A 24,604-nucleotide genomic window follows, 5' to 3' on the forward strand; every position below is an offset into this window, starting at 1 on the left:
CAATTCATACACAGAGCAATTCACAGTGCTTCACAAAAATGAATTATATTTAATCATGATTAATCAAAATGAATCCACAGCTGATTAATCTGATTAAAAATTGGAATCATTTGACAGCACTTATACATATATATATATATATATATATATATATATATATATATATATATATATATATATGTATATGTATATGTGTGTGTGTGTGTGTGTGTGTGTGTGTGTGTGTGTGCAGACAGCCAGCCAGCCTCATCATGAACATACGATTGTCTTTTGTTTTTGTTTTTTCTACAAATAGAAACAGAGCCAGATTCAGGTAAGATTCTAACATCAACTCACGTAACCTCATTTTCCACAGCAACGAAATATTCTATTACAATGATGTTGTAAGTTGGATAAATGTACCAGTTTATATTTCTTATTAGATAGAAAACACATTGTTTGGTTATTTGCCTTTTGGTTAAATCACAAAGAGAGAGAGGAGAACAGAGAGACACTGAACATATACACTGGTCTACATTTTTTTTTTTTTTTTTTTTTTTTTTTTACAAATTATCTGTATCTCTCTCTCTCTCTCTCTCTCTCTCTCTCTCTCTCTTTTTTTTTTTTTACCTCTGGATCTTTTTTTTTACGTTTGGATTTTTTTTTTTTTTTTTTTTTTTTACCTCTGGATCTCTTTTTTTTTTAAACATCTGGATCTCTCTCTTTTTTTACCTCTGGATCTTTTTTTTTTTTTTTACCTCTGGATCTCTCTCTTTTTTATCTCTTGATCTCTCTCTCTCTCTCTCTTTTTACCTCTGGATCTCTCTCTTTTTTATCTCTTGATCTCTCTCTCTCGCTCTCTTTTTTTTACCTCTGGATCTTTTTTTTTACGTTTGGATTTTTTTTTTTTTTTTTTTTACCTCTGGATCTCTCTTTTTTTTTAAACATCTGGATCTCTCTCTTTTTTTACCTCTGGATCTTTTTTTTTTTTTTTTACCTCTGGATCTCTCTCTTTTTTATCTCTTGATCTCTCTCTCTCTCTCTCTTTTTACCTCTGGATCTCTCTCTTTTTTTTTTTTTTTTTTTTTTTACCTCTGGATCTTTTTTTTTACGTTTGGTTTTTTTTTTTTTTTTTTTTTTTTTTACCTCTGGATCTTTTTTTTTACGTTTGGATTTTTTTTTTTTTTTTTTTTTTTTTTACCTCTGGATCTCTTTTTTTTTTTAAACATCTGGATCTCTCTCTTTTTTTACCTCTGGATCTTTTTTTTTTTTTTTTACCTCTGGATCTCTCTCTTTTTTATCTCTTGATCTCTCTCTCTCTCTCTCTCTTTTTACCTCTGGATCTCTCTCTTTTTTTTTTTTTTTTTTTTACCTCTGGATCTCTTTTTTTAATCTCTGGATCTCTCTATTCTCTCTCTTTTTTATTTTACCTCCGGATCTCTCTCTCTCTCTCTCTTTTCTTTTTTTTTATCTCTAGATCTCCTCTGCAGCGGCACACTGCAGATGATGACGTCATCAGTCAGGTGCCACTGGTGTTCTGACACAGGCTGTGAGTGGTCGCTCTCATTTGCCCATCATCAGAAACAGCCCACAGTGCAGCTGAACGGAAGCAGTGCAGTGACACCTGTGTGCTTCTGAAGCCTGCTTCAGTTCAGTCAGAAGGACATGAAAGTCCAACTGTGGACTTTGTGCAGGAAGATGGAAGTGTTGGTGGTGGTCGTGATCCTCATCCTCGGTAAGACGAGCATCAAACAGCCTCCTGTGTGTCATCTGTGGAACATGTCTGTACTGCGCACTTCACAGCAGGATTTTTGGGACATTTTCCTCAAATACATCAAATGTTTTCACAGACTATGTTTCTGAGAGGAAAACAGACCAACTCTGGATTATCTGAAGGCAGATAAAGGAACAAGAAAAGAGTTAATTTCATTGGTAATAGGAGGAAAATAACACTAGAGTGAAACCACTGGTCACTGATGGAGTGACTGATCTAGTGTTTATGACAAAAGCTCCAGACAGTGGCTTTATACAAACAATCACACACAGGTTACAAGGTTATAATCGCTGACGAAAACTAGAATTGTAAAAACATGTTCGTTAACTGAAATAAATGAAAACTACAAAAGAAAAAAACGATAATTTACGACGACGTATTAGGACCACATAAGAAAAAAAAAAAAACGCCTGTCATTACGAGAATAAAGTCATTATTTAACGAGAATAAAGTCGTACTTTTATGAGATTAAACTCGTAATGTTTTGAAAATTCGACAGTTTCCGGTTTTACAGCGAAGGAAACCAGTGAAGCAGATCCTTTCCTTGTGTTGGACTCAAACTCACAGTAGAATCCCCAGTTTGTTCAGAAACACAAAGCCTGTGTTTCCTTCTGCTGTTTCCACTGATAGTCCTACAGATGAACACTGCAGCACTTTGTCCTCCACAAAAGAGGAAATGTACTACAAATCAGTTCAGTTCTTACAACAAACCCAAACGTGTGCAGACTGTCTTCAAAGTCCTGAAACTCATGTGTTCATGGAGGACAGACTCAGTATTTGGCCTTTGTGCTGAAGCCCCAAATGAAAGAAGAACTGAAGTTAAAGCCGCAAGCGGCATCTGAAGGCCCTCACTGCGGGCACGTCCAGTAGAAGTATGTCCATCGTTCAACAGGTGGCGCTCTAGCACCAAATGTCAATGTCTTCTGATGAATGGATATAGGCCTGGGAGATTGACAACTGATTCAAATTTGAGGAAAATCTTTGTTCGTATGTCTGAACTAAAGAAATTTTTTAGAAGTAAATTTGTAGGGGGTGCTATACAGCTAAAATCAAATTTCTTCTGTTGAATGGGTGTAGGCCTGCGAGATTTACCACTGAGTCAAATTTAAGCCAAATCAGTGTTCGTATGTCTGAACTGATGCAATTTTCATGAAGGTAAATTTGTAGGGGGCGCTATTGTGTGAAATGGCAATTTCTTTTGATAAATGGGTGTAGGCCTGAGAGATTGAAAACTGATTCAAATTTGAGCCAAATTGGTGTTCATATGTCTGAAGTGAAGTAATTTTCGTAAAGGTAAAATTGTAGGGGGCGCTATAGCTCCAAATTTCAAATTTTTCTGATAAATGGGTGTAAGCCTGAGAGATAGACGTCTGAGTCAAATTTGAGCCAAATCGGTGTTCGTATGTCTGAACTGAAGTAATTTTAATAAAATAATTTTTAAAAAACTTGTAGGGGGCGCTGTTGTGCGAAATTTCAGTTTCTTTTAACAAATAGGTGTAGGCCTGGGAGACAGATGTCTGAGTCAAATTTGAGCCAAATTGGTGTTCGTATGTCCGAACTGATGTCATTTTAGTAAATGTACATTTGTAGGGAGCGCTATAGTGCGAAATTTCAATTTCTTTTAATAAATGGGTGTAGGCCTGGGAGATAGACGTCTGAGTCAAATCTGAGCCAAACTGGTGTTCTTATGTCTGAGCTGAAGCAAATTTTGTGATGGTAAATTTTCGAAAAAACTTTGCAAAGTTTGCAACCTCGTCGCACAAAAATGGTGACACCAATCCCAAGAATTTGGCCAACTTTTGATCCCCCACTACTCTAGATACTGTACACCGATTTTGAGCTCATTCGGCATAACGGCCAAGGTGGAGATAGTTAAAATATGACATCAGCGAAAACGCTGACTCAGCATATTGGAAATTTCAATCCAATATGGTCGACTAAGGGTTGGTTTTGGGGTGTGGCCATAATAATATTTTTTGTTTGTCTCCTCATGATGAATCTGTGTACCGATTTTCGTGGCTCTACGACAAACTTTATGTTGGACGTGCTCCCATTGGCGCAATGCATTTCCACTTTTCAAGGGGGCGCTGCAGCAACATTTCTTTACCGACATCTATGAAACCTATATGTAAATTCAATTTCTCGCACTTCTGAATTTTGGACAAAATTTGGTGAGTTTCCGTAAATATTCAGGGGATCAAATTTGAGCTCAAAGAGCAGGAGAAGAAAAAAAAAAAAAAAGAATCTGAGCAAGAACAATATAGCTGTTTCTATGGCAACCACATATTTGACCTTATTTGAAAGCTCTCGAGCTCCCCCACATGTCTGTGGGGTCAGATGTCACGTGTCGTGCACTTACACCCACATGACTGACCCCGAGTGGGCGTGGCCCATTGACTCCCATTCATTCTGAGCAGGTGTAAACATGCGACTTGTGCACGTCATATACATCTTCGGACAGGTCTCAGTGCCGTGAATGTGAATATGTGTGAGAGTGGCGACAGTGGCGAAAGGCGACCGCGTCACTGGCGATTTTGTCCCCATGTGCCCACTGCAGACTCAATAGGCCCTGCGCCGGCGCGGTTGGCCCTTTTGTCAACGGTCGTTATGTTCCAGGTCTCATCTACGCATGCGCATTGCGTATCCGTCAGACTCGCTCATCTACGCATGCGCATTACATGCGTACCTGTCAGAATAGCGTATGTATGCGTATTCTTTTTTCTGTCACCGGTGGGCTAGCATCAGCAAAATGTTATCCTTGGAAGAATTAATGGAATCGGCACTGGCCGAGGAGAATGACGAATACAGGAAAGTTGACAAGAATGAAGATTTACATAAATCCGTGGTTGAACATTTGTCGGAGGATTCTACCTACGAGAATCTAAACCTGTTCAGGACGGAATCCGCTATGAAGCTAACCGCAACAACACGAGACATTTCCAGGACGAGCCTGGATATGTGGCTCATTGAATTTCGAACAATTAACAATATGACCCTTCGTCTGCTTAGTCGAAAGAAAGAAACAAGGGGCTACGTTCTCCAAAACTACTACAGGTAGGTATATTCTTTGTGACATCTTCTCACCTGTCTGTTGAATTATGAATCTGTTATTCATGACAATTTATCAGAACTTATTGTCCTGTTCGAGTTTTTATAAGCTTTAAATTTAAATTCCTAGTATTATTATCATACATATAAAATATTCACATCTTTTTCCATCTACTCCCCCTCGGCTTGACTTGTACTGATTGCTTATGTGACAGGCTATATGATCGCTGGGTTCAAAATATTTAAATTGATAAAAGTTATTATATGAAAGAATACAATGAATGTCCACTTACTGCTACTGTTTTCATGAATATATTCCATCCTGTTTGTTTTTTCTGCTTCGTATTATCCGCCATTCTGACAGGTACGCATGCAATGTGCATGCGTAGATAAGCGAGTCTGACAGATACGCAATGCGCATGCGTAGATGAGACCTGGAACATAACGACCGTTGACGAAAGGGCCAACCGCTGCGCCGGCTTTACTCGGCTCGGCCTAACTAAATGTTCCCAGTTCTACACCGATGAGTGGGTCCAACTGTGGGCCTTCCTGAACTAAATGACCAATGACCGCTTAAGATTTAGCCTAACAACTGCTCCTTTGTCATTTGGAATAGTTTGAATGGAATGACAGCTCTAATGGGAACGACAGATGACTTCGAATAACGGAAAACGGCGTGTCGGTTTACTGGCTGGCCTCTAGTAAATCTAGTGAACAGAAAATGGAAGTAAGAGCATTTGTCCCCTGCAGTTAGCTGTCGGTGGAGCCCTGGCCTCAGCCGGAAGTGAAGCTCCAGAGAGCTGCGCGAGCCCAGCTAACTTGATTTTCAAAATAAAAGCATTTCCGTATCAACTTCACGGGACTAAAGCGTCCACGGTCGTCTTCCTGATATATTAGAGCCAAGGCATCACATATGTGACCTGACATTTCTATACGCACTGTTGTCGATCAAGTTGGAATAAAATGTTTTTTATCTCTTCCCATGAAATGAATGTGGTATTGTGATTCATTCTTGATAAAGTGTAACTGAATGCAGTCGGTGTGTAATCATTGCAGCTGGTCAAAGGTGATTACTGATGTGTAGAAATAGGAAAAAAGGGGGAATGTATCTGAAAACGTAATTATTCCAACTTTATGCACAGCGGTGTACTTCTTTTAAGAACCTAATTATAGTATAATTCTTATAAGTCCATTTGTTGGATCTGTAAAATTCTGTAAAGCACGAGTTTACTTCTAAATATGAATAACGTCTTTGGTTTTTGGCCATAACAAATGTCATACAATTCAAATGGGCAAAAAATTAGAGTTTTGATTAGTCTTATTAGTCAATATCTCCCTCTCGAAAGCAAATGACACCAATATCCCATGGAATGATACTGTCATTCTGGAGAATGACAATGTATTATCACTGAGTATAAGTGTCATTCCATTTGCCAAGAGAGATGGTGGTCATAATAATGGGTAATACATAAGAATGGATAATACATTGTCATTCTCCAGAATGACAGTGTATGACACTTGTATTTATTTTGTTTCATTGCCTGATGAATACATTCATTCATTTTCTGAACCCACTTTATCCTCACTAGGGTCACAGGGGTCACTTGGAGCCTATCCCAGCTACATAGGGGCGAAGGCGGGGTACACCCTGGACAAGTCGCCAGTTCATCGCAGGGCTGAACATATAGAGACAAACAATCACTCTCACATTCACACCTATGGGCAATTTAGATTAACCAATTAACCTATTAGTGCATGTCTTTGGATGGTGGGAGGAAGCCGGAGTATCCGGAGAGAACCCATGAGAGAACATGCAAACTCCACACAGAAAGGTCCCACCCCCCCGTCAACTGGTGTTGGAATCGAACCCAGGACCTTCTTGCTGTGAGGCACGAGTGCTAACCACTGCACCACCGTGTCGCCCCTGATGAATACACTTTAATGTTATTTACTACATGGAGACTATAGCATTGTGTGTTATTGAAATAACTTGTAGTTTATTCTGGTAGATAAGATGCATGAGGATATATTAAACAATTTGATCATGAAACTGGAAGTTCAATGTGTAAGTTATTCTGACATACAGAAATAAGTTAGGCCTACTCAAAAAACTAAGGTAACTGCATGGACGTTGTTTAGCAGAATAAAAGTAAAACAATAAGTCAGTGTAAATAAATGGAGTAGTTTTGACACAATTAAAATTAAGATGGTTCGACTTAATTAAGCTTACAGAGTACAAAGCAAATCATGTTGTTTGCACTAAAGTAATAGTTTGCCTAACTAGAGAAGTCTTGTGGCATTTACACACATATGGCCAAGTTAAAATATCTTAAAAAGATTATTGGAAATTGTTACATCAGTTTTTTACATTGAGCCAGCATATCATTTTTTAGAGTGTACTTTCAACGTCCAACTCCCTGGTTCTATTCCTCTATTATGCAGCGGATCTTAAATGAAATTTTCACATTTTCTAACCTGTATCCACTGGACATACAAATGCTGGGCCCCATGAATTTGTCCCATTTACCCCCCTTTACGTCACCCCAGTGCATGGGGGGACGTTCATGAATTCTGAGACTGTGACAGTTCAGTTCAGGTGAACGTTAGAGTCAGTAATGGTGGATGTAAGGGGAAGAAAAATGTCACAACCTGCTGTTATTTACATTGGTTGGTTGTCCCCCCCCCCCCCCCCCCCCAAGGATGAAATTCAATGAGCAGAAGTAGGGATGTAAAAACCAGAGGGAAGGTTGACCCCCCCATCCCCTCAACAAATCACAGCCTGTATGTTATGACAGGATGAATTTGACAAAAGTTCAGGTGTAAAATCCCAGCCTTATTTATGTGAGTGTGGAACAGATAAGGATGATAAACAACAATCAGAAGGAGGAAACTGAGGAGGACTCACCTGGGGTATTCTGGTCCCATTTACACATGAACGCTCTGTTTCTGTGTCTGTCCTCAGTTTCCCAGCATGCATTGGCTGTAGTGGTGCAGGCGTATAAGGGGATGGAGTCGGTCCTGCTGCCCTGCCAGTATTCTGGCGGGTTACTGGAGCATCCTTCAGTGGTTTGGAGACGCTCTGATCTCAACCCAACAGTCATCCACCTGCTTAAATACGAAAGTGACGATCTGAAAGAGGAAAACCGTTACAGTGAGCGCACGTCAATGAAGACCAACGCCCTGGAATCTGGAGACTTCAGCCTCACTCTGAAGAAACCACAACTGTCTGACAGCAGCAACTACACCTGCAGCCTCCAATGGGAAACCGAGTGGAAGGAGACTGAAGAATGGACAGTGACACAAGTACAGCTGCAGGTCAAAGGTCAGACACAAACCACACCCACTGCAGTAGACACAGGTCAGAGGTCAGACACAAACCACACCCACTACAGTAGACACAGGTCAGAGGTCAGATACAAACCACACCCACTGCAGGAGACACAGGTCAGAGGTCAGACACAAACCACACCCACTGCAGTAGACACAGGTCAGAGGTCAGATACAAACCACACCCACTACAGTAGACACAGGTCAGAGGTCAGATATAAACCACACCCACTACAGTAGACAGAGGTCAGATATAAACCACACCCACTACAGTAGACACAGGTCAGAGGTCAGATACAAACCACACCCACTACAGTAGACACAGGTCAGATACAAACCACACCCACTACAGTAGACACAGGTCAGAGGTCAGATACAAACCACACCCACTACAGTAGACACAGGTCAGAGGTCACATACAAACCACACCCACTACAGTAGACACAGGTCAGAGGTCACACGTACGTCTGTCTTTGTATTCAGCTCATTTCAATTCTTTTTTTTCACAACACAACCCTCCTCAACCATGTACAACTTCACCCTGACTGTTTATGCAAAGAAGCTACTGACTGGATTAGACCATTTTGTCACTGGTTAAGGATAAACGGTTTAGCTGAACTTTTTGTCCATCTGTTGCTGAAAACACACCTTGGACTGTTATTGTTCCTCTCCATTTCATGTGAACAGTGTGTGTTGTTGAAGTTCTCGAGGGCTTTATTGTATGTTCTAATCATTGTGGTCTGTTTCCTGTCAGATGACGAGGAGGAGGTGGAGGTCCAGCAGGGGGCGGAGTCTATCCAGCTGCCTTGTAAAGCCTCAGCCGATCTGCCTGAAGACACCACAGTGGAGTGGACTCACTTTGATCCACAACTGATGGTGGTCCATGTGTCCCGGAATAAAGCTGATGATCTTCAAACACAGGACAGGTTTTACCGTGGCTGCACAGAGATGAATAAAGACATGAGTCTGACTCTGAAATACCCCAGACAAACAGACGGAGGTGTGTATATGTGCACCGTCTACAGGGAAGGAGACGTCCTGAGGTCTAAAGTCCTGCTCCAGGTGGTCCCAGGTCAGTGCTGGGATAGACCACATGAAACAGCTCCAATCTGAAAACACACACCTTCTTCTGCAGCTCTCACTTCTGGGTCTAAAACATTAAATATGGAGATCCATGTCCTGATGCCATTTCATGCAAATGTAGAAAAGACACTTTTCAATACTCTTACTGTCAATACTACTTATCAATACTCAGTACTACAGTCAGTACTCCACCTTATCAATACTCAGTACTACAGTCAGTACTCCACCTTATCAATACTCAGTACTACAGTCAGTACTCCACCTTATCAACTCTGGCTCTTTCATATGACCAACTGTTAAACAGGTACACAGAATAATACACATCTTTCTTTTCAACTTCATATCAGCAGGTTTTAGGGTACTTGATCATGTCTTTAAAGATTTGTTAGGATTTAATTAACACATCATCATACGGTCATGTCTTAGCAGGAGTTCATGTTGGTGTTTTGTCGTCCACAGGTGGTCTTCCAACCTGGGCCACAGCTCTCCTGGTTGCCTTTGCTGTTCTTACAATCCTTCTAGGACTTTTACTGATTTTATTTATTTTCCGAGGGTATTTTCCATCAGGTATGTCACGTCTGTTACTGTATTACCCATTGTGCTGTTCTTCATCATGTTTTTCTTTGTCTCATGTGATTATAGAAGCAGACTGTCACTCCTACATATAGAAACCTACATACCAAGTTTGTGATTGTAATGTGTGTGTATGTAGTCGCTGCTGAGGAGGTCAACAGTCAGGAGTCACAGTGGACTGATCAGAGAAATGCTTCCGATAATGCGTATAATTTTACAGTACCCAGACAAAAACAACAGTCAAACTGGTGTTTTTAGTCTTTTTCAGACCAAACAGTCTGGTAGACGTGGTTCCACTGGGGACTCAGTTCAGTTGGGGGCTCGGTTCGATCGGGGAATCGGTTTGTGGGAATAGGTTTGTTTGGGGATTATGTTCGATCGGGGACTCGGTTTGATTCGACAGGGGTTCCAACATTCAAGTTCAGTTGCGTGTTCACACGTCCCTGTAAGGGTAGAGACTGCAGTCTGGTAGGATCGGCGATTCTATCGGCGATTCCTGCCAGTAGAAGGGTTAGGGTTAGGGTTCGGATTGGAGTTTCTACCAGTAGAGACTCTGATCGGAGTTTCTACTGGTAGAGACTATGATCGGAGTCTCTACTGGTAGAATCGCCGATCCTACCAGATCGCAGTCTCTACCCTGACATCCCCAAATGAACCAGATTATCAGAGGAACACAAACTGGTCTATTTAAAGTAAACAAACACCTTTGATGTGAAAGCCCCCTTAAACTGCTTCACTACCTTTAAATGATGTTGATCAGAATCCGAATCAGCTTTATTGGACAAGTATGTGAACACATACAAGGAATTAGGCTTCGGTTTTTACATAGCTCACGACATACAGCTCCGACATGAACCGAGAAACACATGGAGAGAGAGAGAGAGAGAGAGAGAGAGAGAGAGAGAGAGAGAGAGTTCAGAACGGGGAATGTGGGGTGAAACTACTTTCCCGCACGTCCATTGAAGCAGGTCTCTGTGGGACACTGGCACTCCACACACGCCGCCTCCTCCCACAGAGACACGGGGAGAACACACCGTGCGAGAGAAAGTGACGTGGCGTCTACGGCCGCTCCGTCACAAATGTGATTTATCCTTGATAGCTAAGGTGGAACTGGGGCTCAGTATGTAATCACTGTACTGGGTCAAAAGTGATTAAATGGAAATGATAAGAGGAACATGTCCAAAAATGGAATTGTTCCAACTTCATTGACAACAGTGTAATTTTACTGGTCCGACCCACTTGAGATCAAATTGGACTGTATGTATCCCCTGAGCTAAAATGAATTTGACACATTTGATATTCACAAATTCATCCCACAGTTTGGATTGGACCCTTTGAGGGGCTGAACCCCCCCCCCCCCCCCCCCACGTCTAAACAGACCAATACAAATATGCCAATTGATGTAAATAGACAGGTGCTTTGTCTTTTCCTCAGACAGATAACTGGTCCTTGTTGTGCACCTGCTCTTTGCTAGCACTAGGAGAATGTATCTGAACATTTGTCATAGAGGTGAAGGGGTGGAAATGCTGCCTCTGAACCAGTGCAGCTGCAGCCTTTGGTTTGACCTCTGGAGCTCTTCAGTGTGCTTTCACTACCTGGATATTAGACACAGACAGTTTTGTGCGGTCATTTAATGAGCTGCCATGCTTCTAAGACAATGCTGTCCACAATATTTTTGGTTCATAATGAGATTATGTTGGAACAAAGCACACTACAGCAGGCCAGCCAATCAGGTGTCTACTTTTGAATTTGTTTGTTCTCAGTTCCACAGGTGGAGGTGGATTCAGGGGAGGAGTCTGTCCTGCTGCCATGTAAAACTATAGCTCACCTGACAAAGAACTTCAGACATATCAGCGTGAAGTGGAGGAACTTAAAGAACGATAAGGTCGTTGTGCGTAAGTACGGCTCTGGCCAACCTGATGAACAGGACCCAACTTACACAAACAGAACAGAGATGAAGAAACACTGGCTGAGAACTGGAGACTTCAGTTTAACCCTGAAACACCCAAGGGCCGCGGACGCCACCGATTACTTATGCACCGTCTACAACAAAAACAAGGTCCTGAAGGAGAAACGAGTGATGCTGAAGGTCAAAGGTCAGTGCTGTAGACAGAAGATGAGAAAACTAATGGCGCCTGGATTAACAGACACAAATGTCCAATGGAGTTGAACTGAGAATAGGAGTTAACAGTTTAATAAGCAGTGGGTTCTGCTGATGATTCAACACAGATTGAACAAATATTACTTAGAACTGTATCCATGGCAGATGTTTTCCTCTACTGTTGTCTGATGGTATGGTTGTTGTTCTCAGTCCAACAGGTGGAGGTGGATTCAGGGGAGGAGTCTGTCCTGCTGCCCTGGAAAACCACATTTCATATAGAGGACATCAGTCAGGTCACAGTGAAGTGGATGAACTGTTATAACTGGACAGTCCATGTGTATGAGGACGGCTCTGACAGAACTAATGAACAGAACGATGAATACAGAAACAGAACAGAGATGAATGAAGACCCACTGAGAACTGGAGACCTCAGTCTGACCCTGAAACACCTCAGAGACTGGGACACCCACACCTACACCTGCACCGTCTACAACAGACACAAGCAGATCCTGAGGAGGAAACAAGTGGATCTGAAGGTCAAAGGTCAGTCCTGTAGACACAGGTCATTCCTAGTTCTAGAATACTGAGTCCTTCTTAGAGTCAGCATTCTAGACGTGGCTCAGTCCTCTACATACAGGTCAGTGTGCTGAAGGGAAACCAAAAACACTGCAGCATTCATTAGGATTAAAATGCCATAAATTGCTCTTTCAAAACTCTGAAAAATGTACTTATTAATTTTTCCTGACATTCCAAAGTGAAATATAATTTGTAAAATATTTTACATAAAGTCTCACATTAACACTATATAGATCAGGATGATAGCATCAACTTATGGGTTTTTTTCTGCAGTACTTTGACACAACCACAGAAATATTCCTTCATTTTCCAAACTGTTGAATCCTCTGGAGGGTTGCAGGGATGCCAGGGCCTATCCTGACTACCAACAAGGAAATGCATGGTTTACTCTGAATATTTGTCTAGGTCAGAGGTCACCAACACGGTGCCTGCGGACATCAGGTTGCCCGCAAGGACCACGTGAGTCACCCACAGGCCTGTTCTAAAAATAGAACTAGCTGAAGTGTCTCCAACACGTTGCTCGCGATCTACCGGTGGCTCGCCAAGGGTCAATAATTTAAGAACACAAAGTTTATTCGTCATTTGGCTGAACAGGTCTAAACATCCACCCAATCCAAATTACTAGTGTCCTGCCCCCCCCCCCCCCCGAGATGTGTGTGTGTGTGATCTGATTGTGCAGAAAAACAGCCACACAGTGCAAATGTGTATTAATTTATGCCTCGGACCTGATGGAGAGTATTATTCTGAACTAGATCTGAGGTCCGTGGAGGTGCAGCTTGGTCTCCCGGTTCACTGCGGTTTAGAGCCCCTCCAAACCCCACAGGAGCAGGGGCTTTGAGGGCGCTAAGCGGGGCTTGGAGATCGGAGCACGGTTTGGTTGTGAGTTGTGTAAACGAAACTAGTTCCATGATCCTTAAACGCATCCGGTTCCGAGAACGGAACTGGAATGCGACTCAGTCTGGTGCAGTGGCACACAGCAGTGTTCACTGGAGCCACCCACCGTTCTCTGGAACTGAAAAGTATCCCTCATATTAGATTTACTCCTTTTTCTGACAGTTGAAGTGCTGAGTTTTCCTATCTGTTCATTTCCCTGCTGTTGTGACTGGAGCAGGAAGTTAAACCACAAACTGACTTACCTTCACTGTGCTACGTGGAAATTGCAAATATCATGTATTTAATGTGTGGCTGTTTTTCTGCACAATCTGGCATAATTTATTACTCTTACACCGCAAATGGTGCTCAGTACTGTTTAAAACAGCTTTTTAAATGGAGATTTGTCACTGGTATGAGTTTTTTTCACTACCAGTGACATGAATATAGTGTATATAAAGTGTTGAGTCTGAATTGTTTTAGTTCCTACGTTCCCTGAAGGCAACATGAGCAAGGAAGGTCCCAAAGATTTTTGTCATGCTGTCACTCACGATTCCACGCCCCTCTCAGTTGAGGCCACAACCTCCACACCACATCAGGGCCAAAAAGTTGAACAAACGAAAAAAAGAGATCTAAAACTGAAAAAAAGATTTGAAAGCGAAAAAAGATCTGAAAGTGAAAAAATAAGATTTGAAACTGTAAAGAATAAGATCTCAATCTGAAAAGATGAAATATGCAACTAAAACAAATAAAACCTCAAATATTAAACACAAATGAAAGTGAAAAATGAAAATAAATAATTTATTCAAAAGAATTACCGAAGTGAAACAAAATTATATTTAACCTGAAAAAACTTGTTATACACTTATTTTTAATTGGAATACATTGTTGTATTTTTCAAAATTCAAGATCAAAACTTAAATTTTCGGTTTCAAATTTTATATTTTCATATACAAAACTTCTGGCCCGAAATCGGCTCCATATAGGTCCTTCACAAGTGTCAGTCTTTCTTGTCATTCCCTCTGGTCTTTTCTGTTCAGATTGTTGAAACCACTTTTTCATGTTTGTATAAACTGGCTTTGATGGAATGCCACACTTTTATTAATTCTGGTTTTACTCTGTGGTTTGTTGGTTAAAGTTTCCTTGTGCGACATTGTCTTTACTGATGTTTAATATCCTGAGAGTTACTTTCAATTCAAACTGGATCATATAAAAGGAGTATGGTTATTGGCTGAACCCTCACTGAGTCACTTCTAGTATTCATTATTTTCCCAAAATCCACAAACATTTGAGGAAACCACCTGTGAATACAGCATGGAGCAAATCCAATCAATTATCCAGATTGAACCACATATAAAGATGAAACTGGAGTTATTCACACATGTGTTGAACAGACATTTTAGTAGCAGTCATCCCAAACATATGACAGATAACATACCAGCAGGGCAGTTTCTGAGACTGAACTGGAACTGCTGTGATCCTGATGACATTCGTAAACACACAAAAACCTTCAGACACACACAGAAGTACTTGGTTCTGCTGCTGATTGGATCATCACTTAGAACTGTATCCATGGCAGATGTTTTCCTCTGCTGTTGTCTGATGGTATGGGTGTTGTTCTCAGTCCAACAGGTGGAGGTGGATTCAGGGGAGGAGTCTGTCCTGCTGCCCTGGAAAACCACATTTCATATAGAGGACGTCAGTCAGGTCACAGTGGAGTGGACAGACTATTATGACAGGAAGGTCCATGTGTATGAGGACGGCTCTGACAGAACTAATGAACAGGACGATGAATACAGAAACAGAACAGAGATGAATGAAGACCCACTGAGAACTGGAGACCTCAGTCTGACCCTGAAACACCCCACAGACTGGGACATCCACACCCACACCTGCACCGTCTACAACAGAGACAAGCAGATCCTGAGGAGGAAACAAGTGGATCTGAAGGTCAAAGGTCAGTCCTGTAGACACAGGTCATTCCTAGTTCTAGAATACTGAGTCCTTCTTAGAGTCAGCATTCTAGACGTGGCTCAGTCCTCTACATACAGGTCAGTGTGCTGAAGGGAAACCAAAAACACTGCAGCATTCATTAGGATTAAAATGCCATAAATTGCTCTTTCAAAACTCTGGAAAAATGTACTTATTAATTTTTCCTGACATTCCAAAGTAAAATATAATTTGTAAAATATTTTGCATAAAGTCTCACATTAACACTATATAGATCAGGATGATAGCATCAACTTATGGGTTTGTTTCTGCAGTACTTTGACACAACCACAGAAATATTCCTTCATTTTCCAAACTGTTGAATCCTCTGGAGGGTTGCAGGGATGCCAGGGCCTATCCTGACTACCAACAAGGAAATGCATGGTTTACTCTGAATATTTGTCTAGGTCAGAGGTCACCAACACGGTGCCTGCGGACATCAGGTTGCCCGCAAGGACCACGTGAGTCACCCACAGGCCTGTTCTAAAAATAGAACTAGCTGAAGTGTCTCCAACACGTTGCTCGCGATCTACCGGTGGCTCGCCAAGGGTCAATAATTTAAGAACACAAAGTTTATTCGTCATTTGGCTGAACAGGTCTAAACATCCACCCAATCAAAATTACTAGTGTCCTGCCCCCCTTCCCCCCCCGCCCCCCCGAGATGTGTGTGTGTGTGTGTGTGTGTGATCTGTGGGCAGAGCCCACCAGATTGTGCAGAAAAACAGCCACACAGTGCAAATGTGTATTAATTTATGCCTCAGACCTGATGGAGAGTATTATTCTGAACTAGATCTGAGGTCCGTGGAGGTGCAGCTTGGTCTCCCGGTTCACTGCGGTTTAGAGCCCCTCCAAACCCCACAGGAGCAGGGGCTTTGAGGGCGCTAAGCGGGGCTTGGAGATCGGAGCACGGTTTGGTTGTGAGTTGTGTAAACGAAACTAGTTCCATGATCCTTAAACGCATCCGGTTCCGAGAACGGAACTGGAATGCGACTCAGTCTGGTGCAGTGGCACACAGCAGTGTTCACTGGAGCCACCCACCGTTCTCTGGAACTGAAAAGTATCCCTCATATTAGATTTACTCCTTTTTCTGACAGTTGAAGCGCTGAGTTTTCCTATCTGTTCATTTCCCTGCTGTTGTGACTGGAGCAGGAAGTTAAACCACAAACTGACTTACCTTCACTGTGCTACGTGGAAACTGCAAATATCATGTATTTAATGTGTGGCTGTTTTTCTGCACAATCTGGCATAATTTATTACTCTTACACCGCAAATGGTGCTCAGTACTGTTTAAAACAGCTTTTTAAATGGAGATTTGTCACTGGTATGAGTTTTTTTCACTACCAGTGACATGAATATAGTGTATAAAAAGTGTTGAGTCTGAATTGTTTTAGTTCCTATGTTCCCTGAAGGCAACATGAGCAAGGAAGGTCCCAAAGATTTTTGTCATGCTGTCACTCATGATTCCACACCCCTCTCAGTTGAGGCCACGACCTCCACACCACATCAGGGCCAAAAAGTTGAACAAATGAAAAAAAGAGATCTGAAACTGAAAAAAAGATTTGAAATTTTATATTTTCATATACAAAACTTCTGGCCCTAAATCGGCTCCATATAGGTCCTTCACAAGTGTCAGTCTTTCTTGTCATTCCTTCTGGTCTTTTCTGTTCAGATTGTTGAAACCACTTCTTCAACACGTTTGTATAAACTGGCTTTGATGGAATGCCACACTTTTATTAATTCTGGTTTTACTCTTTGGTTTTTTTGGTTAAAGTATCCTTGTGCGACATTGTCTTTACTGATGTTTAATATCCTGAGAGTTCCTTTCAAATCAAACTGGATCATATAAAGGAGTATGGTTATTGGCTGAACCCTCATTGAGTCACTCCTATTTATTATTTCCCCAAAATCCACAAACATCTGAGGAAACCACCTGTGAATACAGCATGGAGCAAATCCAATCAATTATCCAGATTGAACCACATATAAAGATGAAACTGGAGTTATTCACACATGTGTTGAAAAGACATTTTAGTCGCAGTCATCCCAAACATATGACAGATAACATACCAGCAGGGCAGTTTCTGAGACTGAACTGGAACTGCTGTGATCCTGATGACATTCATAAACACACAAAAACCTTCAGACACACACAGAAGTACTTGGTTCTGCTGCTGATTGGATCATCACTTAGAACTGTATCCATGGCAGATGTTTTCCTCTGCTGTTGTCTGATGGTATGGTTGTTGTTCTCAGTCCAACAGGTGGAGGTGGATTCAGGGGAGGAGTCTGTCCTGCTGCCCTGGAAAACCACATTTCATATAGAGGACGTCAGTCAGGTCACAGTGAAGTGGACGGACTTTTGGGACTTTTGGGACAGGACAGTCCATGTGTATGAGGACGGCTCTGACAGAACTAATGAACAGGACGATTTTTACAGAAACAGAACAGAGATGAAAGAAGACCCACTGAGAACTGGAGACCTCAGTCTGACCCTGAAACACCCCATGTACGAGGACACCCGCATCTACACCTGCACCGTCTACAACAGAGACAAGCAGATCCTGAGGAGGAAACAAGTGGATCTGAAGGTCATAGGTCAGTCCTGTAGACACAGGTCATTCCTAGTTCTAGAACACTGAGCCCTTCTTAGAGTCAGCATTCTAGACGTGGCTCAGTCCTCTACATACAGGTCAGTGTGCTGAAGGGAAACCAAAAACACTGCAGCATTCATTAGGATTAAAATGCCATAAATTGCTCTTTCAAAACTCTGAAAAATGTACTTATTATTTTTTCCTGACATTCCAAAGTAAAATATAATTTGTAAAATATTTTGCATAAAGTCTCACATTAACACTATATAGATCAGGATGATAGCATCAACTTATGGGTTTGTTTCTGCAGTACTTTGACACAACCACAGAAATATTCCCTCATTTTCCAAACTGTTGAATCCTGTGGAGCAGCGGTTTTAAACATTTTTTTGTCTCGTGACCCCATTTTTACATCACAAATTTCTGGCGACCCCAGACATTCAAAACGGAGACTTTTTTTAATTTGTTTTTGATCATGTAATAGTTTGCTATACTATGTTGCAAATAAATGTTAATTTTAGAGGACATTTAGTCTATATAATGTATGTTAATATGGATGGAGGCAGAAAAACCAGGTGTAGATGACTGCACAAAGGGAGAATTTGATTTTCCTTGGTCAGGATATGTACAGTCAGTCCAGCTTGGATTTACAAGGCTGATTATTAATACTGAATAAACAAGAACTCGAACTATGAATTATGAAAGAGCTGCTGCATCTGAAACCGACCACAATGAACATTTGACGGATAAACAGAACCACAGTGCTGCAGTTTCACACTCACAGTATGTCTTTTATGGGTCGTGGGAGTGGCAAACTGTGATAGCGTTGGCCTGCCATATTAATATATTGTGATTGTCTATCTCAACTCACCATCTTTAATGGAACGGCTGAGCCTGCACATGTCGCTGCAGCCTGTCAAAGTCTGGCACTGTAGTGGAGAGAGCGCATCTCATCTCTTACGTAACATCCAGTCGAGAGCAGCACTTCGACTTCATGCACACAAGGGCACTAAATCCAGCTTCACACAAATATGTACTTCCAAAAGGGACCAACAGTTTTAAAGCACACAGTGAGATCTCTGGGTACTCATCTCTTACTCCAAACCAGAATTCCTCCGCTGTCACTTGTGCATTCAAGTCCCTGATGTGTTTTGTCACATGAAAGTTCAATCAGCTGTTCAACAGCGGTGGCAGGCAGGTGGACTGCGTCGGCATCACAGTGGAATGGGTCCCTCACCCAGTCAAATTTTGACATGTCCAAGTCAGGGAAATAAGTGGAAAAGTGCTCTTCTAGGCATTTCAGATGGGCGCACATCTCCTTTGTGGAGCACTTAACAATGCTGTTGTCCGTTAAAAACCGGCTCAGCTGAGGGAAAGGGGTGAAGTTTGCCTTTGAAAGGCTTTCTCTCCAGTATGCAAGTTTCCCCCCAAATCCATCAATACGGTCGCTCATCTGCATAATGTTCTTGTTCTTCCCCTGCATGCTGCTGTGAAGTTCATTTATTTTTCCAAAGATATCCATTACATATGCAAGGAGGCACATTTTTTACTGGTCACACAGAAAGTCAACAAAATCCGTATTTTTCACATCCATGGAAAACGCCAACAGTTCATTTCTCAGCCTGAAAAAGCGCTCCAGCACATGACCTCTCGACAACCACCGTGCCTCAGTGTGAAACAGTAAAGTTTCATATTCAGAGCCTGTATCGGCACATAGTTTTGCAAACAGATGTGCGCGCAGAGGATGTGGGTTGGTGTAGTTCACCATGGTTACGACCTGCTGTAGTATGTCTGCGATGGGCTCACTCAGTTCTTTAGATGCCAGTTGCTCACGGTGAATCATGCAGTGAGTCCATATTGCAGATGGGGCTCGCTGGATGATCAGTGTCGGCCAGTTCACTGTCCTGCCGTAGATGGAGCCCCGTCTGTGCAAAATCCCACCATAGGCTCCCGTGGAATGTTGTTTCTCCATATAATTGTGAAGTGTATGGTACATTGCTTTGGCAGTCTCATGTTCAGGAAGAGAGAGACAGTATAAAATATCCTCGTGAATTGCATTCTCCTGCATGTAACGAACAAATGTCAAAGCATGTGCATTTTTTCTTTCCGTGCTAACGTTCATTTGAAGAGCTTAAGGTGGGGAATGTCACAGTCTTTCTTTTGGCGAGCTCTCCTGGTCATCAGTGATTGCGTCTATTCTTCTTTTCACTGTATTATCAGACAGTGGCATTGTCTTCAGTTTTTGAGCTTCTCCCCACACATCGTTTTTACCATTTCGATGGCAGCCGGCAATATTAATGTCTCAGAAACAGTATGTGGCTTCATAGCTTTTGCTACGAGATAGCTCACCTCAAAAGAAGCTTTCAGTGCCCGCTCACTGACCATTACAGCCTTTTTAAAGTTCATACGCTGCTTATTCAGCTCAGCATATTTTTTTTCGAAAAAAATTCTTGGTTTTGCCGACATGTTCTCCGTGTGTTGTCTCAAAATGTCTTTTGAGCTTGTTGGGTTTCATACTCTCGGCCGACAGTATGCTAGCACATAGAATACATTTTGGCTTTTCCTCGTTGACATTTGTAAACACACAAAAACCTTCAGACACACACAGAAGTACTTGGTTCTGCTGCTGGTTGGATCATCACTTAGAACTGTATCCATGGCAGATGTTTTCCTCTGCTGTTGTCTGATGGTATGGGTGTTGTTCTCAGTCCAACAGGTGGAGGTGGATTCAGGGGAGGAGTCTGTCCTGCTGCCCTGGAAAACCACATTTCATATAGAGGACGTCAGTCAGCTCACAGTGGAGTGGACGAACTATTGTCACAGGAAGGTCCACGTGTATGAGGACGGCTCTGACAGAACTAATGAACAGGACGATTTTTACAGAAACAGAACAGAGATGAAAGAAGACCCACTGAGAACTGGAGACCTCAGTCTGACCCTGAAACACCCCACAGACTGGGGCACTGACGTTTACACATGCACCGTCTACAACAGAGACAAGGAGATCCTGAAGAGGAAACGACTGGACGTGAAGGTCAAAGGTCAGTCCTGTAGACACAGGTCATTCCTAGTTCTAGAACACTGAGCCCTTCTTTCCCCCTTCCCTGTCGAACCTCCACAATCACAAACAGCACAATGTGGAGTTACTCATGGTGCAGATTTTAATGATATATATTTTAATATTTTTAATCAGGCTGGATAATCCATCCATCCCTGCTTTTCCATCGGAACACCAAGGTGTTTCCTGTCCAGCTTTGACATGTTGCATTTCCTACATATTCCAGGGGGTTTCCTCCTCGTTGGACCTGCACAAAACACCTTGTGCCACATGTACTTAATAACACTGTTGTGTCAAAGTGTTTGTTCTAGACCAGGGGTCAGCAACCCTGGTCCTAGAGAGCCACCATCCGGCATGTTTTAGATGTTTCCTTCTTCCAACACACCTGATGGTCGTTACTGGGCATCTGCAGAGCTTGATGATGGGCTTATCATTTGGATCAGGTGTGTTGGAAGAGGGAAACATCTAAAACATGCAGGATAGTGGCTCTCTAGGACCAGGGTTGCTGACCCCTGTTCTGGACAAAGTGTGACGTGTACAGAGGTCTAATAATAAAAACCCCAGGTTCAGATCCAGACCATTCCTCCCAGTCACACTCCTCCTGGTCTCACTGTCATTGCCCATGTGAATGTTGAAGTTTCTCAGTCGAACAGTGGAGTCCCTGAGGGGAGCGCCTTCCAGCACACCACCACCAGACTCCAAGAAGGCCAGCAGGGTCCACCTGGGACAGACAGCAGTCACAACCTGTTCCTGAACTGAAGCTCAGCCCTCTCATTCAATGGGGTGAACTCCAACATAAAGCCACTGAGCCAGAGGGCAGAGCAGGTGGAGGAACCCCACACCTGCTCCACACCTCTCACCCTGAACAACTACTGAATTAAATAAATAAATAAAAAATGAGTACCTCCTCGGGCTGTGCAATTAATCGAAATTCAATTACGATTTCGATTATTGCACTTCAACGATTACAAAAATTATGTAATCGACAAAAAACGATTATTAATTTTGAGTTGTTTTAACTCATGCAGGCTACCATGAGCTGCTCCGCCCCGCCCCCCTCTAAGCTACAGCTGCCAGCTAGCCGGCAGGTCCACCCCACGAGGAAAGTTGTACCTAGGGGTCTTGAAAAATGGCCGAAGAATCACAGCAGAAGCGCTTGGTAAACAAAAAAAGCAAGTCAAATTCAGTTGTATGGAATCACTTTGGGTTTGATGAAGAAGACGAAGAGCAAAAACACATCACGTGCTAAAAGTGCTTCGTAGTTGTGTCCGCACCGACCGCTAACACAACAAACCTTTGTAACCATCTAAAGTTTAACCACCGCCACCTTTATGATAATCTGATGAAAAACCAAAACAAAAAAAGCCCAACTCCATCTACAACTTCATCCGCAACTTCATCCTGCAACTCCCTACTCATCAACATCAGAGAGACACCAAAAGATAACAGAATCCATAGTCCATTACCTGGTTACAGGTATGTGCTCCATTAACACCAGTGACAACTCAGGCTTCAGACAAATGGTGAATACACCGGACAAACGCTAGGTTTTGCCTTCAAGACATCATTTTACACCAGCTGCTACTACACTGAACATACTTGAATTTATAATCTGCACTTTATGCAAGTTTTTTTTAAAATTTATTTATTGTTTTTTTATTGCTACAGTTCTATGGCAAGTCTGTAGCAGTTTAATTCCAGTGCACTATTTGTTTACAAAAGGAAACATACTTGAATTTACAGTATGCTGAACTGCATTCAGAGGTTTTTTTGGTTTCGTACCAAAGTGAACATATTTTGTTTTAGTGTTTAAAAGCTTTATTTATGTTTAAAGAGTATATTTTACATTGTTTTGCAAGAAAAAAAATGAGCAACTTTAAGGTTAACAAATAATCATTTTTAATGCTCGTGATTTCAGTAATTGCTAAAATAATCGTGATTATTGTTTTTTTTCTATAATCGAGCAGCCCTTGTGCCACCAGTCTTGAGGAGATCGGTTCCAGAGCCCCAGTCTAGTCTGTACCTCTCAACCATCTGCCACAACTCAGCCTCCTTCCCCACCAGGACAGTGGCATTGTGTGTCCTACAGCCAATTTAGACAACCATGGATTTCTGAGTGTAGTCATCTAATCAGCCTTCTCTGCTGTTCTTGGTCAAATTACTTAAGTTGAGCAATTATTCAATCTTTTCCTTTTAAAGAGGCTGATTTTCCTTCATATAGAAGATTTGATGATAAAAAACGGTCCCATGTTGTCATGTTTCCTCCCAGATCAAGAGGTGGAGCAGGAGGAGAGGAGAATGTGGGGCCTGCCGCACCATCTGCACGACCCCTGACCTGCCGCAGGACGCCACAGTAGAGTGGGAACTGTTGCATCAGCCATTTGGTTCTGAAAATAACCAGTGTGTGTTTAGTAATGATACTGAGACTTCTGATCATTTATCTTTTTGCTGTAAATTTTCTGAAACTGTGGTTTGATCTACATGGCTGGCTTCGTACAGAAATTCACCTGGAACCCTTCTCTTGTGAAAACCTCATATTCGGACCGATCCTGGACAATTAGGAGAAGAACATTCTGATGAACAACATTCTCATTCTTGCTCAGTTCCATGTACACAAATGTAGGTATTTAAAAACAAAACCCAGATTTTCATATTGAGTTTCTTTATTTCTTAAAATCCCTGAATCTCCTAAAAAAAGAAAAATGGCTGCAACCTTTTTAACATTATTGAAAAATATGACTTAACAAAGACTTACCCTTTGTTTAACTTTATTTCAGTTATATAAAGACATTAAATTTGGAATTATAATGGAAAACCAAAAAGGAGAAATTATGTACAACACTTGAATTATTTTTGCTAAACAATTTATCCATAGATGTAGATTTATGAAGAGCCACCCACTGTCCTCAAGTTATATAAATGAAATAACAAACTTCAAAAAAACAAACAAAAAACAGCAACACTGAAACATGTAAAAACCAAACAAGCCTTGATTGTGTATGAAAATTTAAATGTATTGATACCTGAATAGACCTCTGTCTTTTATTTTATTTTTTTTATTTTTTATTTTTTTTATATATACAACGTTCTTTACAAATACTGTTCAGTATAAGGTTGATATCGATGCTCAGTCTGGAAAATAAATGCTTTCTGTAATTCTTCAGAATGTATGTCCAGATTTTGTTCAATAAAGTTGAAGGATTAAAAAAAAAAAAAACAAAAAAAAAAAACACCTTTATTTCAATTATGAAATTGTTTTTTTGTTTGTTTTGTTTTTATCCCTCCTATGCCCTTTGCACCTCTTCCTGTTTTGATTTGTAAAATAATTTATGCCATGAATGTTTTTCTTTTTGTTTTTTAATCCTTCAACTTTATTAATAATAATAATAATTAATATCTCCATCACTATTGACTCCATACCTCTGGCTCCTACCAGTGTAGTACGTAACTTGGGAGTCATGATTGATAATCAGTTGACCTTCACGGATCACGTTGCCTCTGTCACCCGATCATGCCGTTTCACTCTGTTCAACCTAAGAAAGATCAGGCCATACCTAACCCAACAGGCCACCCAGCTCCTGGTGCAGACTATGGTTATCTCCTGTCTTGACTACTGCAATGCTCTTCTAACGGGC

General features: G+C 41.6%; 1 protein-coding gene across 3 annotated transcripts; it reads left to right on the forward strand.

Moving 5' to 3' along the window:
- The first annotated feature begins 1,576 nt into the window (after nt 1–1,576).
- On the forward strand, nt 1,577–23,915 carry LOC115420497 (uncharacterized). Of its 3 annotated transcripts, none has more exons than XM_030135754.1 (9): nt 1,577–1,714; nt 7,764–8,123; nt 8,883–9,200; nt 9,671–9,778; nt 11,548–11,880; nt 14,956–15,288; nt 17,574–17,915; nt 20,620–20,952; nt 23,239–23,915. In XM_030135754.1, the coding sequence occupies exons 1-9, from the start codon at nt 1,645–1,647 to the stop codon at nt 23,301–23,303; spliced, it is 2,262 nt and encodes a 753-aa protein (XP_029991614.1). In that variant the 5' UTR covers nt 1,577–1,644; the 3' UTR covers nt 23,304–23,915. The 3 variants fall into 3 exon arrangements, with proteins under 3 accessions (XP_029991614.1, XP_029991613.1, XP_029991615.1); XM_030135753.1 differs by having other exon boundaries at nt 22,937–23,342; XM_030135755.1 differs by having other exon boundaries at nt 17,574–17,656; nt 20,703–20,952; nt 22,937–23,342.
- The last annotated feature ends 689 nt before the right edge of the window (nt 23,916–24,604 follow it).

Source organism: Sphaeramia orbicularis, chromosome 6 (genome assembly GCF_902148855.1).
Source record: "Sphaeramia orbicularis chromosome 6, fSphaOr1.1, whole genome shotgun sequence".
NCBI lineage: Eukaryota > Metazoa > Chordata > Actinopteri > Kurtiformes > Apogonidae > Sphaeramia > Sphaeramia orbicularis.

What these genes read in the sequence shown, in the direction of transcription:
- LOC115420497 (XM_030135753.1), top strand. Translation starts at nt 1,645, where the DNA reads ATGAAAGTCCAACTGTGGACTTTGTGCAGGAAGATGGAAGTGTTGGTG. An exon ending in AGTGGATCTGAAGGTCATAG is followed by an intron (nt 17,916 to 20,619) that starts GTCAGTCCTGTA and finishes TGTTGTTCTCAG; the next exon opens with TCCAACAGGTGGAGGTGGAT. An exon ending in ACTGGACGTGAAGGTCAAAG is followed by an intron (nt 20,953 to 22,936) that starts GTCAGTCCTGTA and finishes ATAATCGAGCAG; the next exon opens with CCCTTGTGCCACCAGTCTTG.